At 46.2% G+C, this 18,776-nt stretch overlaps 1 protein-coding gene across 2 annotated transcripts; it reads left to right on the top strand.

Moving 5' to 3' along the window:
- The first annotated feature begins 228 nt into the window (after window positions 1-228).
- On the top strand, window positions 229-18,617 carry DUSP14 (dual specificity phosphatase 14). Of its 2 annotated transcripts, none has more exons than XM_037494685.1 (3): window positions 229-278; window positions 16,326-16,417; window positions 17,324-18,617. In XM_037494685.1, exon 3 carries the CDS (start codon window positions 17,416-17,418, stop codon window positions 18,010-18,012), a length of 597 nt encoding a protein of 198 aa, XP_037350582.1. In that variant the 5' UTR covers window positions 229-278; window positions 16,326-16,417; window positions 17,324-17,415; the 3' UTR covers window positions 18,013-18,617. The 2 variants fall into 2 exon arrangements, with proteins under 2 accessions (XP_037350582.1, XP_037350583.1); XM_037494686.2 differs by lacking the exon at window positions 229-278 and adding an exon at window positions 1,148-1,230.
- Window positions 18,618-18,776: the final 159 nt, after the last annotated feature.

Genomic DNA, 18,776 nt, shown 5'->3' with positions numbered 1-18,776 from the left:
CCCCGGGGCTCCCGGCGCGCGGGGCCGCCCGGCGGAGGGCGCAGTGCGCACGCGCAGCCGGGCGCGTCCCCCGCCGGCGTCCCCCCGCGGCGCCGCCCGCGCGGCCCCGCCCCCCTCGGAGCGCGCCCCCCGGAGAGGGCGGCGGGGCGCAGGGAGCGTGCGCGCGGCCCGCCCCGGGCGCGGGCGGAGGGAAGAAGGAGGGGCGCGCGCGGCGTCCAGCCGGCAGAAGCCGCGAGCCGCGCAGGAGGACGGAGCCCGGCTGCGAGGCGGCGGAGCGGGTGAGGACCCGCGGGCCGGGAGGGCCGGGGCGGGCCGGGCGGGCCGGGCGGGCATGGGGCGCCCGGAGGGCTCCGGGGCGCCGGCGGGGCTGCGCGGCCCGGGCCCCGCGCGACCCCGTCCCTGGAAACTTTGTGCCGACGCCCCCACCTGCTCCGGGGCGGCTCTCGCGGCCGCGGCGGGGCGGGCCCGAACCCCCGGAGCGCCCCCTCCTCACCGCGCGCCCCCAGCCTCGCGGGCTCCCCGCCGCACCCCTGCCGCGCCCCCTCGGCCGGCGAGGCCCGACCCGGGTCCCGGCCGCCCGGCCCCTCCTCGGGCGTCCTCGGCCGCGCCGCTCCCCCCCGGACCCCGCTGCGCCCGGCCCGCGCGGCCTCCCCGCGCCCCCCGGCTCCGGCGCAGAGCCCGCCGCGGCTTTTTGCGTCTTCCCGGGGCTCCTGGTGCAGCCGTCGGAGCAACTTGACTTTGAGCAACGCCGAGTGTCCAACTCGGCGTCTCTCCGCGGCGGCGGGCGGGCGTGCGCTCGGCTCCGTGGCTTTCGCTGCGCCGGAGGACCCGGGCCCGAGTGGAGTTGCCCGCGCGCGCGGGGAGCTGCGCGCCGCGGCTGCGGGGGTGGGTGGTGTGACTGTTTTACTGAGGTGGATGTTGCCCGTGGTGCCAGCCAGCGTTCTGGTTCCTGGCATCCGGAGGCGAAGAAGGAAGAGTGGGTCCCAAATACAGTTTCTGCTGTGCAGGGACTTAAAGACAAAAATAAAGCCTACCTGGTGCCACCCCGCGGGGCCGCAAGGCACCCAGCATGTGTTAACTAGCTGTTCGGGGTGGTTTTATAAGAGAGGGAGGCGGAGAGCGTTACCGTTCCATTTTACAGATGGAAGAGCAGAGGCCGAGAGCCAAGTCCTGGTTCTGTTCGCCTTCAGGGAGCCTGAGCAGAGGAGCCCGGAGTTACCGGTGATCCAGGTCCTCACAGCCTCGGGGAAGCTGACTGGGATGTGGGAACAGCCTCCTGAGGTAGCACAGGACAGCGAAAAGTCAGACTTGGGCAGCCCCTCAGCATTTCCATGCCTGGGACTCAGCTGTCAAGCTAAGTGATGCTGGGCTAGACACGGCTTCTCTCTGCGTGTCTCCTGAACAAAGGTGCTGTAGTTCTTGCAAAGTTGCGAGTGTGTCTGGAAGCACAAGCTGCACTTGGTGATTGTTACTTGTTTGGACTCATAAAGGCCTCCATTCTCGGGTTCCCCTTAGGAACACAGGTTATGAGGCATCCCCAGAAAGAATAACCAGAATGGATAACTCTGCCTCTTTGCCAGAGACACCTGAGAATCCACAGCAGGGACAGGCCGGGGCAGGGACTTGCCCTGGGTGGGGAGAGCAGGCTGAGGGGTGGAGGTAGGAAGGAGCCCTGCATAGGCGACTTGACACATGGGCCCTATTCCTGCCTCCGGCTCTGACTCATCTTCTGACGCTTGGGGGAGGAGAGGTAGTTGCTTGATATTTTTGGCTTTCCCCCATAAAATGGGAGACAGTTGCCTTCATTTCAGATCTTAACGTCAGTGTTGAACGTGGGTTCTCATCTGAAATCTTTCGTGGGTTCTCTTCTGAGATCTTTCTTATTGGTGAATGCAGATCTGATTTCTGTAATCTTTAATAGAATGGCATAAATGCATATTCCTATTGCAAAATACTGAGCAGGCGAATAAGCCCAGGAAATCCTTTACAACTTCAGCATTTTTAAATGATCTCTTGGGAGGGATCTTTTTGGTGAATACCTTTGCCTTATGATGAGGCAAAATGGGTTAAGCATGCTTTTCCCTGGTATAAGAAATACTTGAATCATTCTCTGTGTAAAAATTAAAACTTTACAAGTAAGGTTAAAATCTTTTGCGCGTCTTTCCCCAAAATAACTACTGTGTCTGTCTATATTGGTTTGTGTGTACCCTTTTAGGTTTTTGAAAGCATTTTCAGAAATGTCTCTTTGTGCAAAGTGAATTTTCCATTAAAATTATTATAAAATTATAAAAATAGTAATGTTCATTGAGATTTGGCTTCTGTCTAGAACAGGTAGCATGCATTTTAAATACAACTGGTTGTAAACTTTTATTTTTGTTGATAGTATGGTAATAGTTCTTAGGATAATGGGCAAAAGGCCCTTTCTTAAGCAACTTCAAAGCAGTTAAATCATTAAGAGTCTAAAGTTAATTAGTTGCAGCTGAAAACTTTCCCATTTAGGAGAAAAATCTAAGACCACGGGTGTATTCATCTTTACTTACAAGGAGGCGTGAAAGGTAGTGAAAGGCTGGGAGAGTTGCTGCAGCAACAAAGTGTGGGTATAAACTTACAGAGCGAGCATTTAAGGTGGTAGCTTTAGTTATTTATGAAAGCTTCACTGGTGTGAAGACAAAGGGAAGTGTTCATGTGGGCACAGTTCAAATTGGTAATTTCAGGAGATGAGATAGTTAAAACAAAATTCACATTAAGAGTTTATGTGCTTATATATTAAACTTTTAATGAGGACTTTTGCCATGTGAAAGGTATTGTGCTGAATACTGGGGAAAAGGCAAATAGGGTCCCTGACCTCATGGAATTGACAGGCTAATAGTGACATTCAAAAAGAACATCCTGAAGCCTCCCTGGTGGTGCAAGGGGTTAAGTCTCAGCACAATCAAGCTACCGCCAGCCACTGCAACATGAGTTGATCTGGCCTGGGAGCTAACCCACATGGCACAGTAAACCTCTCTTTTTTTGCTCACTGCTGCTCCCCTCAGTATATTTCGGAAGATCTGCCTATTCTCCTCCACACTCTGTCTCTGGTAAATCCTCTCACCTTCCCCTCTCTCCCCCTGGCCTACACCCCTGTTCTTGTATGCATAAATAAATCTTTAAAACAAAACAACAACAAAAAAAGACTCCCCCAGAATTGTAATGATTTTGAATTCTTGAAAATCAATGTTGTATTCATTTGACCTTTTAAAAAATGAATCATACAAAAGGGTATAAAACATTTTGATAACTTAATGACATTTTAAGGAAAACACAAGTGTTGCCACCTGACAGGGCACTGCCACTCCTTTTTTTTTATATCAATTTTCCCTATTAATTATTTTTTAAAGATTTTTTTATTTATACAATAGCTGGGGTACAGGCCAGAGGAACAGGAGGTGAGAGGATTCACCAGAGACAGAGCGGGGAGCAGAACAGGCATATTGACTGAAATACACTGCTGTGGGGAGCAGCAGATGCGACAGGAGAGGTCTGCTGCGCCATGTGGGTAGCTCCCTGGCCGGGGATCAAACTCATGCTGCAGTGGCTACAGATAGCTTCACGGCGCTGCGTTCAACCTGCTGCGCCACTGGGGAGGCCCTAAATTTTTTTTTTTTTAAGATTTATTTATGCCTACAAGAGCTGGGGTGTAGGTTGAGAGGATTCACCAGAGACAGTGGGGAGCAGAACAGGTGGATCTACTGAAATACAGTGCTGAGGGGATCAGTGGGTGAGACAGGAGAGGTCTGCTGTTTCTTATGTGGGTTGCTCCCTGGCCGGGGATCTAACTCAGGCCTTGGAGGTGATAATGCTGAGACTTAACCCCTAGGCCACCAGGGAGGCCTCTAGCACTGCCACTCTTTCCTAATGACACCCTCTCCCCTAACCTCAGAGGTAACCGAGCCAGTCACTAGCCTGATGCTTATGGAAATCACTTCCTTTCTTTTCCATGGTTTTTATCCCCTAAATATAAATCTCTAAACAACGTTGTTTCACTTTACCTGTTTTTTACCTTTACACAGATGGAATCAAAGTACAGGTATTCTTTAAATCCTTCTTTTTCTTTTGGTTGACATCATACAGGCACAATTTTTTTTAAGTTCTTGTAGCATTGTATTTTTTATAGGCTCATCATGTTGCCTGTGACTAGTTGATTCACTTTTATGTGCATATGCTTCAAACTGTCAGTCATCCACTGTTGATGGCCGTCTGGGTTGTGTCAGTTCTGGGGCTGTTAGGAACAGAGCTGGGTCCAGGTGTGTGCATGTTCAGCTTTACTATCTGATGCCTGTTTTCCAAAGTGGTTGTGCCAATTTGCATTCTTCAGGTGGTATCAATCTCCAATTTATCATCCAGTGCAATCCAGTTATGATACATTTATAATGTGTTTACTGGTTTTGTTTCTTTTTTAAAAAAGATTTATTTATTTATGCATACAAGAGTTGGGGTATAGGCCAGAGGTGTGTGTGGGGTGTGTGTGTGTGTGTGTGAGAGGAGTCACCAGAGACAGAGTGGGAAGCAAAACAGGCTGATTGACTGTTCTGCTGAGGGGAGCAGTGGGTGAGACAGGAGAGGTCTGCTGCGCCTTGTGGGTTAGCTCCCTGGGGGAGGGGGGGGTAGTGCTGAGACTTAACCCCTTGTGCCACCAGGGAGGCCCTGTGTTTGCTGTTTAACCACACTATGTTTGGATATTTCTTGAGTGAATGAATGTCACCTAGGTTTCTGATGCATAGCCCTTAATGTACTTGCTTATTTGTATTTGTTTATGTGCAGTTGTATGACTTGGACTAACATGCCATTCAGAGATTCAGAGGCCAGAAACAGATTTTCACACTGTTTGGTTGATAAATCCCCAATAGGATCCTTCCGTCTAGCTTTTTTCTTAAATTTATAATAGTTACAGGAAATAGTGTTTAAAAGAAGTGTCTAGTCCCTAGAAGTCTTAAAAGTCCTGAGTGACTCTGACGTCTTTGGCCACCAGATGCCTTGACTTGGTGACTTGCATTGTGCTAGAAGATGCTGGCCTTGCCCTGCCTGATTGTTCACTGCAGCAGAGATGGGTTTAGTGTGTATGTGCAGGAACCTGGGCCAGTCCTTGGTAAAGTACACAGAGGTCAGGTATGCACAGGCTGTGCGCATGTGCGGATCCCCTGAAAGGCAGCAAGAACAGCCTGTGGCCCATCCTTCCTTGGCAATTCCAAAGGAACCACAGCTTCTTTGTTGTGGGACTAAATAACTTGTTTATCACCTTTAAAATCCCAACTCTTCCTTGTATTCAACAGAGGAAGGTCGTTTAGAACTGGGTTTGATATAAAGAATTCCTGTTTCCTGAGTAGACAGTTGCCAGGTGAACTTCAAAGGCCTGTGTTTGGTTTTGCCTGTGACTGTAGTTGGTTAGAGGCGTGTGTGAGAGGGAGAGGGTGGGTAAGAGAGAAGGCGAGATGGGGAGGTCACTTCAGGACAGTTATTAAATTATTAAATCCAGGTATTTGTTGACTGTTTCCTGTGTGCCTGTATTATCTGCTAACAGTCTGTTTCTATACTTAGAGCAAAATGTTCTATAATTCTGTGAGTTTAGAAAATAACCCGGCGGGGGGTTGGGGGGAGGGCTTTTTGTAAAAAAAAAAATAAAAATAAAAAAGGTAAGATTTGAGGTTCTTTTTTATTCTATAAGGCATTGCTGGAAAATGGCTAAATTGCTCTATTTTCAGTTTTTATTTACATAAATCCTAATTTAAAAAACTAGAAATTTTCAGGAAGACAGCTACAGGAAGAGAATAACGTGCCAGAACCTCTTAAACTGAGTGATGGGTGGAAATCCGTTTCATGTGGCTAACCCTGCCAGCGGCAGTATTTATGGAAGGGCTCCTTTCTCCACAGGTTGCAGGGAGGGGGGGCAGTCAGGGGGCTCATGGCATGACTGCCATGTCATGTCATAGGGCCCATGGCCCTCCCAGCACGCCTTGCCCCACTTCCCAGTTTTTCTTTTACATTGACAATGATCTCCCATAGTTTTTTTTTTTTTTTTTTTTAACATTTATTTATTTATTATTTATACAAGCACTGGGTACAGGCAGAAGTGCAGGAGGGTGAGAGAATTCACGAGAGCCAGAGCGGGGAGCAGAGCAGGCAGACTGATGAAATACACTGCTGAGGGGAGCAGCGGGCGGCAGGAGAGGTCTGTGAGCCATGTGGGACCCTCTCCGAGGGCCAGGGATCGAACCGCCTCTGCAGAGGCTGCGGGCAGCTTCGCAGCCCAGCGCTCAACCACTGCGCCACCAGGGGAGGCCCTGATCTCCCATATAGTTTGGTCAGCTGCCTACCCCTGCCATCTTGAGGGCTCAGTGAATACAGGCCTTGCATATGAAATTCATAACCAACTGCTGGGCTTACATCTGCCTTTGTCCCAGACATCAGTGACCTATGAAAGGTCTTTTGGATGCCTTAGTTCTTTGAGTCTATGGGTACATAGGAATAGCTCATTAGTGAGACCATGTTGCTTCCATTGACTAGGAAACACTGATGTGGCAGTGAGACTAAGCAAAGTGCCAGCCTTTCCTTACCTAGAAGAGGGAGATCCTGAGATGAGCTTGATAGAAGTTTTGAGGAAGCACTGGCCAAAAAATTGGCCAAAAAGCATTGGCTCTTCTCTTTTGAGAAGAGCCCAAAAAACTCCTGGAGCTTGCTGGCAGCATATGAATTACATATAAATTTGAAATCAAGATTTATCTTTAAGAATTTTGCTCTATTAGCCATGTGTCACACTCATATCTTTGCCAAGTTCTGTCACCAAACTGACTCAGTCTGACTCACCTGTAAAGAACATTGCCAGGTGCAGGCCAATGCCTGGAAAAGGGGCTTAGATTAGCAGCCATTTTTTATCATTAATTTTCTTCTATTACAAATATTTTTCATTTGTAGAAATTGCAACACATAGGTAATTAAAAAGAAAAACTAAACCAACAATATTTTATCCTCCCCTCAAAATTGTTGGCCACACTTTATATAATTAAAAAAAAAACAAAAATTATTATAAAATCGAAGCATCCTTGGGACCCTTCTTTAACCATTGAGACAACTGCCCCATGAATTTGATAGGTTTTCTTCTCATTTAAATATTTGAGTTAAACAGTGCATTTTTGAAGAATGTCAAAAAATCTCTAATAGTCTTTAATTTTCATTGCTAGATATGTTCTGTGTTTAGGGAATGGAATTCTTTCAGGGTTAAAGGTTGTACATTGTTTTTCATGTGTTTTTAACAGAGAAGTATGCAGTGTTTCATAGTTTTAGTTACTTGGTGTAGACTTTCAGTTAAAGATGATCTAAAAGGTAAATGAAATTTGAATTTGTTTCATACTGAATTGTATCTTTTTTTTTTTTTAAAGATTTTTATTTATTTATTTATACAAACACTGGTTACAGTCAGAAGCGCAGGAGGGTGAGAGAATTCACCAGAGCCAGAGCAGGGAACAGAACAGGCAGACTGACAAAGTACACTGCTGAGGGGAGCAGCGGGCGGCAGAAGTCTGCGTGCCATGTGGGACCCTTCCCGGGGGCCAGGGATCGAACCGGCGCTGCAGAGGCTGCGGGCAGCTTCGCAGCCCAGCGCTCAACTGCTGCGCCACCAGGGAGGCCCCTGAATTGTATCTTAAACCAAATATTTTATTTGAAAATAATCCTTTCAAAAAATGTTAAACCTATATGGTGTTTCTTGTTCCATTTATCACCCTAGAAAATGGTAGTAGACACATTTTTATCTTTTCCACAATAACTTAATAATACTATATATTTTTAAAGATTTATTTATGCATAGAAGAACTGGAACTGAGTTATAGGCCATAGGTGCAGGTGGGGGCAGGGTGAGAGGATCCACCATAAACAGAGTTGGGAGCAGAAAGGGGATCTCCTGAAATACACTGCTGAGGGGAGTAGCGGGTGAGACAGGAGAGGTCTGCTGCACCATGTGTGGGTTAGCTTCCTGCCTGGGAATTGAACTCAGGCTGCAACAGTGATAGCATGATAGTGTTGAGCTTTAACCCCTATGCCACCATATAGGGAGGATTCCCCCCCAATAATTCCATTTTTAATTCCTTCTACTTGCTAATATAAATCCTTAGGATTAGTTCTGATGTCGGTGGGACCTAGGAATCTGCGTTCTAACCAGGAGCTCTTGGAATTCTCAGGCTGGGATCCTTAGGACCACACTTGGAAAAGCACTCTTTCACTTTATGATGATGGCTTTGTAATTAATTGTTCCAACCAGGGGTTGGCAAACTTTCTGTAAAGAGCTAGTTAGTAAATATTTTGGGCTTATGGGTCATACACTTTCTGTTGCAACTACTCACCTTCATATTATAAAACCAGGCACCATTAATTAGTGTGACAAATGTGTGTCTGTGTGCCAGTAAAAACACTGAAATTTTAATAGTTTTTATGTGCCATGAAATATAGTCTTTTTTAACCATTTGAAAATGCATAAACCATTCTTGCTCATGGGCGGTATAAGAACGTGGCCTGCCAGCCATAGTTTGCTATCTCTGATTTGAATGAGAGCAGGGTGAGGTTCAGAGGACGTTGTATTCGTGTAGCACGTGAAAAAAAGTAATACAATCTAAAAAGAATTCTCTAAGACTTTTTTTCAGGAGACAGAGCAAAAAGTAGTAATTTCAGGGTCTGAGGTGACTGCTTTTTAGCTAATAACTTGATTCTTTCCTTCTCTGTTGGGGGGCTAGACACAGCCCAGGTGCCCTTAGAAAGCCGTAGGCCCAATGTCTCTTAGAATGAAAAGGGTGTGTAACTTCACCAGATTCTGCCACCCAGCAGACTTTCCTGGCTATCTTAATTTCTTCAGTAAAGAAAAAAGGGAAATGTATCAATATTAATAAAAGAAGTTAATTTGGTAGAAAGCCATCAAAATGTGGATTGGTCCAGAAGTATGGTAAAGAAATTCTTGTAGAACATTGAGGCTCACTTCCTTTTAAAGGATTTTTATGTCTTTTTAAAGATTTTGATATATCCAGTGAGAGATCAGAGGGTAAGATGATCAAGGGGTGATCAACTATTAACTGTTGGGCTTTGTCCTATAAATGTTATAATTTCTAAATTCTTTTTTGTCTTCCTTAATGAACTCTAAAGGACTGAGATCTTAGTTATGCAGAGACTTGTATTTTCTGAGATTTCATGGTCTGCATCTCAGAGGGTAATATTGACCTTGGCAATTTTGAGGCAAAATTATATTTATCTTGGGTTTTATTGCTGAAGTGATTTTTAAAAATATACTCTGCATATAGGTGGCCTAGGGGTTATGTCTCAGCATTATCACTGTGACTGCCTGAGTTCAATCCTTGGCAGGGAGCTAAACCACACATGGCGCAGCAGCCCTCTCCCGTCTCCCCTGCTGCCCCCTTAGCAGCGTGTTTTGGTAGATCCGCCTCCTGTTTCCCACTCTGTCTATAGTGAATCTTCTCACCCCCTGCACCTTTGGCCTACACCCATTTTTCTACACAAAATTAAAAGAAAAAATCTTTTAAAAACAAAAGTACTGTCATGTATAAATCAGAGTTCACCATTTAGCCAAGAATCAACGATTCATACTTAATTTTTACCACTTATTTCTTTGAAGATGTTACTATTTATGTAGCTGTACTACAAATTGATTTCCTGTTATCCCAAACAAGTTTATTTATTTTTTAAAGATTGATTTATTTATTTATACAAGCACTGGGTACAGTCAGAAGCGCGGGAGAGTGAGAGAATTCACCAGAGCCAGAGCGGGGAGCAGAACAGGCAGAAGGACCCAAGTACACTGCTGAGGGGAGCAGCGGGCGGCAGGAGAGGTCTGTGCCCCATGTGGGACCCTCGCTGGCGGCCGGGGATCAACCCGGCGCTGCAGAGGCTACGGGCAGCTTCGCAGCCCAGCACTCAACCACCGGGGAGGCCCTATCCCAAACAAGTTTAAATGAATGTGATTATAGAATTTTTTGCGCCACCGGGGAGGCCCTATCCCAAACAAGTTTAAATGAATGTGATTATAGAATTTTTTTTTTCCGTTAAGTTTTATCAGATTTTTCACATTCAAAGACCATCTCATACCATTGAATAGTTTGGATTTTTAAAGATTAATGTCTAGATTATAAAGTACAGTCAGACTCTGTAGTTTTTCTTCCTTGATGAAATGTGCATTTTGGTAGTCTTTCGATCAGTTGATCTGTCTGTGGTCAGATTGATTAATCAACAAACTCATGGCAGCGAGGGGGTCAGGTCCCATTGGGGTTATTTTCTAGGTAGTCAGAGAACTTCTTAACCTCCATTTACCTCTGATTCCTCACCTGGGAACCGTGACAGCTGAATGATTCTGATGCATGAGGCTGAGTGTGGTTTAAACAAATCAGGCCCTGGAGTTTGCTTTAGCAAATCCAGTGGGACAAAATGAGGCAGATTAATGAGGGCAGTGCTTCTTACACTTCAGTGTGCATGCGGGTCACCTGGGATCTCGTTAAACAGAGTCATATTCCATAGGCTCTTGAAAGACATTTTATATGGGCTGGAGGAAAAAAAAAACATGGTAATATAATCTGTAAGACACCTCGCCAAGACACACAGAGACTGTTTTACTTTGTTTTGACCCTGCGCCTTCTCGGCACTGCTATGGCACCTGTCCTTTGGACTACTCATTTGGTGTGCTTAATGTTAGTCTCTCTCATTGTGGTTCAGGTATTTTTACATGTGGATCTTGTATCATCGCTCTAAGTAAGATCCTAGCACAGGGTTATGTCTTAGGTTAACTTTACATTCTGTTCCAGTTGCTATTGCTGCTTAGCACACCATTCCAAAACTCAGTGTTGCAAAAACTTTTTATTTTGCTCACATTCTTGTAGGTTAGGAATTTGGACTTAACATAGCGGGACTTCTCTGTGCTTCACAGAGCCTGGGGTGACTTGACTGCTAGAAGCATATTGAAATGGTTTTACTTATACATTTAATGGTTAATCCTGGACATCAGCTGGATTTTTATAGCTAGCTGGGCTGCTGCTGCTGGACCTCACTATGTGACCTTGCCACGTGGTGACTCTCGGGCTTCCTGGGTTCCGGAGCAGCTCCTGAGAACAAGATAGAAAAGTGTGAATGTTTATGATACAGTCTTTTGAGTTTGTCTCAAGGGCTTTTGCAGGTTCACAAGGAGGAGAGTAAAGGTCACATCCTAAGGTGGTCATGTGGGCCGGGAGCTATCATTGTAGTTATCTTTGGTAAATGCATTCTGACACATTCGGTCCCTAATGATCCTGAGGGTGCTGCTGAACACTGCACGAACTTAGTGTTGTGTGAATGAGCGGTAATTTAAACACTGCGGTGGGTGAGGACCAAATTCAGAAATTTAGTTCCAGAGGTAATTTAGTTCCAGAGATTACTCCGTGGTACTTAAGTAAGTACTTACCTTTATTACCTTTTATAGCTAGCTACTGAGTCTCTCCTATACTGATGGGAATATGAATTGATCATGTGGAACTAAATTTAGTGTGTGCACCTGTGTCACTACCGGGCATGCTTCTTTCTCTTCCCCTTATTAAGTGGACTGCTGTCTCCTTTGGGGCATGGCACACTCCATCCAGCAGCTGCTAGTATTTTGAAAAGATCAACCTTGGTTAAGATCAGTCAGTTACTAGGTTGGTGGTCAGCAGTTGTGCTAGTTACTTGTGGCCAAACCAGATGGGAGGCGGTCTTGAGCTTTGTGTGTATTGATGCTCATCCCAGCAATTTATATATATAGTGGAAAAACTCCTTCAGATAGTAAGATGTGGAGGTGTTCTAGCAAACAATTTGAATTTTTGTTTCATTTTACTTTAACATGAATATAACTTAATATTCTATCAGAAAGTTATTTTTCCTTAATAAAAGATTACCACAGATTTTTTTTTTACTTGTAGGACTATTTCAACATTTTCTCCCAATGGAACAGATTTGATTTAATAATGAAAATTGAGAAAAATGTTTATGGCAATGCAGGCAAAAATTCTATTTTTAAAAGGGTGACTGAAAGTTTTAATGGAAGGTGATTACATAGGTTTCTTGTGTATGAAAAATGACAGTGTGGCCTCCAGTATACGATACTGAAATACTTTTTTTTTTTTTTTTGTGGGACCCTCACCAGTGGCTGGGGAACGAACCAGCGCTGCAGAGGCTCCAGGCAGCCTCGCAGCCCAGCGCTCAACCGCTGCGCCACCAGGGGAGGCCCAACACTGAAATTTCTGAAGCTAAAAATACTTGTTGGCTCATTTTACGGTCATCTCTGACATGAGAAAAAGCAGATAGAATTTCAGATCTTTAAGTGCTGTTTCTAGTGGTTGTCATGATTTAAAAAAAAAAAAGGCAGCCTCTGTGGCACTGGGATGGATGCTCCTTATTGACTGATTCCACGTCACAGCCGGTTCAGAGGTCCAGTTCTGGGCCTGCTTTGAGTCTGAAGCTGTCCAGGGCAGGCAGTAGTCAGTTGTTAATAACATGCTTTATTGAGATTACAGGCTTCCTGGGCAGACACTAATTCTGCATTTTGTTTAGCACTTTGTGCTTATTCAGAGATTAACATTCATCTGACAAAATGTTTTATAATTTGTTTTAAAAAAACACAACTCTTTCCCCCTCCCACCCCCAAACACACACGCGCGCGCGCTCTCTCCTTCCCGCCCCCCCCCCCCCCCCACTTGGTTTTTGCACAGCTCTTCCTTTTTGCCTTCACCTGGCAACATTCCTGCCAGGAAGTAAATACAGCTGCTAGCCTGGCTTGTGAGGGTGGAGTTGAACACCATGGACAGCGACATGGGCGGTCCCTTCCCCAGAGCTCCCTCCAGCATCCTCATCCCACACCAGTGTGCACATCTAGTGAGACTGCACCTTACCCTCGTTCATCCACTCCCTAAGCGAGTTCCTTTCTGTCTCCCAGTACACAGCTACTAAATCTAGATTCATCTTTATGATCAGAATCTGTTCATTTTTGAACTGGACTTCAAATTGGGCTTCTTGTTGGGACTTCTTCTTTCAGAGTTCTCCCTGCTGTGGGGGGGCTTTCTGCATCCTGAGTGTAGGAGCCTGTGGCAATATTTTCCTGTTCTGGACAACAGGAGAAACTAGAGCAGCTCAGCCCAACTGGGCTTATTCAGTCTTTGCTTCTGTAAGTAGCATTTAAACAAATTCTTAGAGCCAGGACTCCTTACATGCATCAAAGGTGCTGGCTGCGGGTGGTGCAGTGCTTGTAAGGCAGGTCATGAGACCATGGCCACTCCCCAGTCACACAGAAGCAGTGTGTGGGCTCAAGCTAGGCACCTGGACACTTGGATCTTTTCCTCGTTTTGTTCCTGTCCGCTCCACGTTGAAATCATCTCATCCTTTCTGAACCTTGTATTTTCTGATCTGTGATAGGGGTCAGGACTGCTTGTCAGAGGACCATCCATACCGTGCCCTGATTGCTCCTGGCAGAATTTGTTTTTCTAAACCCTGGACCTGGCTTTGGCATTTTAAGCCAGATTTGTTGGCACCAGGCTGACAAGAGCAGGAGGGAGAGAGCATGATGTCTCTCTCACTTGGATTCTGCCTTGAGGACTCTCAGTCTGTTTTCTCTCTGCTCAACAAGTAAGAGTTAACAAAATAAGTGGGGCTTGGAGGGCCCATTACTTACCCTTAGCCCTTGATGAAGATGTGTTTGCTGAAAATGCAAGTGAGCCTGGCCATTCTCGTCTGAGGGTGGGTAGCTTCCCAAGCAGAATGATTGATTGGGAGGCCCGCAGGTCAAGATTCTCTTAATTAGATGGTAACTAGATAACCTGGTTGGAAATTTGATTAGCATCTTTCAGATTTTCCACATTGAAGAGGGAGTTATCAGCATTTTGAAAGCTAATTTTGTATTTATTACCACTGTGACTTTGCTTTTTACACCATTAGGATTCTGCCAGGAAAAGACTTGGAAGTGGCACGAGACTGCTTTGCTGTAGGACGGAATGTTCTCACACGAAAGTTCTGCCCATTTCCATTTATATCTAAAACACATATTCCTATTTCCTTGTTCTTCCTCCTGATGTGATTTCACCTATATCTGTGTCCCCCTCTCGCATTGACCACTCATCAGCCCTGGGTCTTCAAAGAGCAGTGTATCCCCGGGTGAGGACTTGGCTCCCCAAAGACAAGGGCAGTTTCTGGGAAGGGGCTTGTGATTTGTCAGCACCAATCACTCTTGTGTGCCCCACTCTTGAAGGCAGAGATCTGGGTATCTCACACTCCAGCATCCATATTTTTGGTGGTTCTTGAGCCCCACCTCAGAACTACTGAATCAAAAACTCTGCGGTGGGGCCCGCGGACGACCCGCCGGGGGGGCTCGGCGCCGGGGCCGCCCGGGTCGTTCATCCGTGCGCGCCGGGCTTTAGCGCGTTCTGCGAGCGTTCACCGCCGGCGTCGAGGGAACCGCGTTCTCGCGGGGAGGAAAGCTACAAGCCCGTCCCTCGCGCGGTTCTCCAGGCTCCCCTAGAGATGTCCTGGTCACCAAATCTGCCTCTGAACTGACCCTGCAGTGGACAAAGGGCAACGCCGGCCGGGCACCTACCACGGGCTACGTCATAGAGGCCAGGCCCTCAGATGAAAAATGGGATGCCTGACTGCACTGGGGAAGACATGGCACAAGCTGACTTCACATACAGAAAGTACCTTTATTGGCAAGGTCTTACATTAGGATTAAGAACAGACGTGGTGGAGCTGGTGCTGGGGTAATAAGAATGCAGTAGAGACCACAGTGGAGGAGGAGCATCTCATCAGACATTCTTTATCTTCTAAATCCCTTCCAGTTCCTTTGTTACCCTCACCAACCCCGTGCCGTACATTTATCATGTGAACAGTACTTCTCGAAATAAAAATCCCATGAACCAAAAAAAAAAAAAAAAAAAAAAAAACTCTGCGGTGGGACTCAGCCATCTGCGTTTTAACAAGTCCTCCAGCTTACTCTGCACACTCAAGTTTGAGACCCATTGAATTGCAAAGCTATCAATATTTTCAAAGGTTAAATATGCACGTGTCATACATATGACCCAGCCCTTCCACGCCTAGGTATTTCACTAAGAGACAGGCAGGCACATGTCTACATAAAGACCTATACATGGGGGGTAAGGGCTCCCTGGAGGCCTGGGGGTTAAGTCTCAGCACTACCACCTTGACGGCCCGAGTTTGATCCCCGGCCAGGGAGCTGACCCACATGGCGCAGCAGCCCTCTCCTGTCTGGCCCGCTGCTCCCCTCAGCAGTGTATTTCCGTCAGACTGCCTGTTCTGTTCCCCACTCTGTCTCTGGTGAATCTTCTCACCCCCTGCACCTCTGGCCTATACCCCAGTTCTTCTATGCAAAAACAAGTATTTTTTTTTTAAAGACCTATACATTGATGTTTACTGCGCCTCCACTTGTGATAGCCTAAGGCTAGAAACAGCGGCGCACCAGGGAGCATAGAGAAAGGAACATGAGAACAGTGTGCTGAGCAGAAGCCAGCCTTGACCGACTCCCCACCCCGAGCCTGTCCCTCCTGTAAGAGGCCATACATGTAAGCCGCAGCCTCACAGCTCAGTGCTTGCTGGGAATGGGGCTAGCAAAGGAGGAATGGATTATAAAAATGAAAAAAATTTTGGGGGTGATGTTATTTTGAGGTCATGGTGTTGTGTCAAGTACACACAGTCAAATCTCATCGAGTTATATCTGAACAGAACTAAACATTTTTTAAATTTAAACGTGATGGTTACCTGGGAAAGACAAAGGGACAGGGAGGGAGGAACACTTGTGGGTGCTCATCAGTGTTGTATAAATGAATAAAGACCAACCTGGGCTAGGGTGCTGTCAGCCAGCACCTCCTGTGTCGGTGCTTATGGCCGCGGCTACGCCTGCAGCGCCGTCTCCACGCGTCTCACGGAGCTGCTGTGTGCACTGTGGTGTCCAGCTCGGTCTCCCGCGCGCTGGCCGGGGCGGGGGTGCTGAAGGCACAGGAAGACTCTAGCTTGATTTGCAGCTCTTGCAGGCCTTACAGTTTCATCAGTGTGTTCTAAGCTGAATCTTTAAAATTTTCTTGTTATCAAAACCTATTTGTCTCACTGTAGGTTATGTGTCACTAATGAAAAGCTGAGACTTGGGTTATTTCTCACTGGCACAGTCTCTAGAAGCATTTAGTATGGCTTCTACTTCTAAATTTATTCCGGTCAAACCCAATTTAATAGTAAAAACCCAGAAGGAGTTTTTTTGGACTTCTTGGTTACAATCTTGCCCCCTTGTTTTCCTGCAGATCTGATTCGAACCCACTGAGATCAGCACTCCCTCCCACTCAGGACTTTCTACACCTAGACCAGGACTCCAGAGAACACCAGACTTCTCAAAGTGAGTAGCCCCTGCACTGCCTCTCTATGTGGAGATGGTCTCATCTGATTAAAAATCACGTTGGCCATCCGCTTGGTACCCGGGGTGTAGACAAGCTCAGGCCCCAGCAAGCAGACCACAAAAGCAGTGCGATTTTTGTGGTGTGAGGACTAGTGTAGACATACACCATTGAATGTCTTTGACAATACACACCGCCCCCAGAGAGTACAGATCTTCAAATATTAAACTCATTAGTTGTAATTCTAGTACCCATCTGAAGCGAGTGGGATTCGTCTTGGAAGTAGAATTGACTGTGGACTTCAAATTGCCTGGGGTTATTTCCAAGGAAATGCCACGTACAAGATAACCCAGAGCATTCAGATGTCATGAATATAATAAAAGTAGGTAGTTTTATTTTTTTGAATAGAATTGAGGACCACCTATCCTACTTTTCTTTAACTGGTCCAATTCAGTACCTTTTTAGTCCATAAAGACAGTTTTACCTAAGGTGATATCATCTAACATTTCTACATCTAGAATTGGGTTTAGGAAAACTTAGTGATGTGGAGGGAGGCAAGAACTATAAGGCGGCGGCGGCTACAGGGGGAGCCCTTCGGTAAAAGCCAGGGACCCCACCATGGCTGGGCATGTTTCCAGCTTTACACTTCCCCTAAAAGAGGATGCCTACTTCATTTAGTGCTTTTTTCTTTTTAATAATCACCAGGGAGCTGAGCTTTACATTATTTTCCGTATCTTAGACTACTTTTCCTGTTAACCAGTAGAAAATAATTTGTCTGCGTCCTTGAACAAATCCACTCTATTACAGAAAACAGCTGTTCCCAATCCTTTCACTTCCCTCTCCCACAAACAGGAGGCTGTGCCGAATCAATAGCATTTAAAGTTCTGACCTATACCTGTATTTTGCAGGAAGGCGATTGTGATTTTGAATTCCTTGGTAGAGGAAAACAGAACGCTGTGGTCTTGCTGCCGAGGATGCAAGTGTGACTGCCGGCGTCTTCATGAGCTCCAGAGGTCACAGCACGCTGCCGCGGACTCTCATGGCCCCTCGGATGATTTCCGAGGGAGACATAGGAGGCATTGCTCAAATCACCTCCTCTCTCTTCTTGGGCAGAGGCAGTGTGGCCTCCAACCGGCACCTCCTCCAGGCGCGTGGGATCACCTGCATCGTTAATGCTACCATTGAGATCCCCAATTTCAACTGGCCCCAATTTGAATATGTTAAAGTGCCTCTGGCCGACATGCCTCATGCCCCCATTGGACTGTACTTTGACACCGTGGCTGACAAGATCCATAGTGTGAGCAGGAAGCATGGGGCCACCCTGGTGCACTGTGCTGCAGGGGTGAGCCGCTCGGCTACTCTCTGCATCGCTTACCTGATGAAGTTCCATAATGTGTGCCTGCTGGAGGCATACAACTGGGTGAAAGCCCGGAGGCCTGTCATCAGGCCCAACGTAGGCTTCTGGAGGCAGCTGATAGACTATGAGCGCCAGCTTTTTGGGAAGTCGACAGTTAAGATGGTACAGACACCTTATGGCATAGTTCCAGACGTTTATGAGAAAGAGTCCCGACACCTGATGCCTTACTGGGGGATTTAATGCCACCACAGCCTGCATCAGCAGCCCCTTGAGCAGTACCAGCATCTGCTACACACCTTTCTTTTCAAATAGTTGACTTTTGGTTCTTCCTGAAGTGTTTTTTACACTGGGTGTTCAAGTTTATTTTAAGAGGGGAGGAACATAAGGGGAAAGCATACATTGCTAGTAACATTTTTAAAACTAACGTTTTGGAATAGCATTTATGAAACTCTTTAACTGGCTTTTAATCATTTTTAACACTTTGAACAGTTTAATAAACTGTTTGGTTCTGCTCCATTCTGAAACCCATGCCTTTTGGCTTCATGGCAGGGGCAAGAGGAGCTCAGTGCAAAAATCACTTTGGGCCCTGTCAACCCTTTAGAGACCAGCTTTGTCCAGGGCTGCCCACCAAGCAATGGCTTAGGGAAGGACACCAGCTCCAGTCTCTATTGGATTCGCCCTACTCTTTTCCTTTTCTTCTATTATTTAGTGACACTGTAAGTTAAAAAAAAAATTATTTAGCTGTTGAGTAATTATAATGAAATCTGCAAAAACCCTCTTGGGATCATTGTGCCCCAGGATTCCTATATTAGCATTATTTTTAATAAATAGATATCTGCTTAACATACTAGAACTTTTACTAGTAAGAATTTAAGGGTGTGTGTGTGTGTGTGTACTGACAGAAGATGCCCTCCAATAATTGTGTTAAAATATGGCTCCTGTGACAGCTGTGAACACTACCAAAAATAGACATCCCAGCTGAATCGTGTTAACATCTCACCCGC

This window comes from Talpa occidentalis, unplaced genomic scaffold (genome assembly GCF_014898055.3).
Source record: "Talpa occidentalis isolate TD23 unplaced genomic scaffold, MPIMG_talOcc4v2.1 talOcc4.7, whole genome shotgun sequence".
In the NCBI taxonomy this organism is placed as follows: domain Eukaryota; kingdom Metazoa; phylum Chordata; class Mammalia; order Eulipotyphla; family Talpidae; genus Talpa; species Talpa occidentalis.
This window is presented reverse-complemented; position numbering and strand designations above follow the sequence as displayed.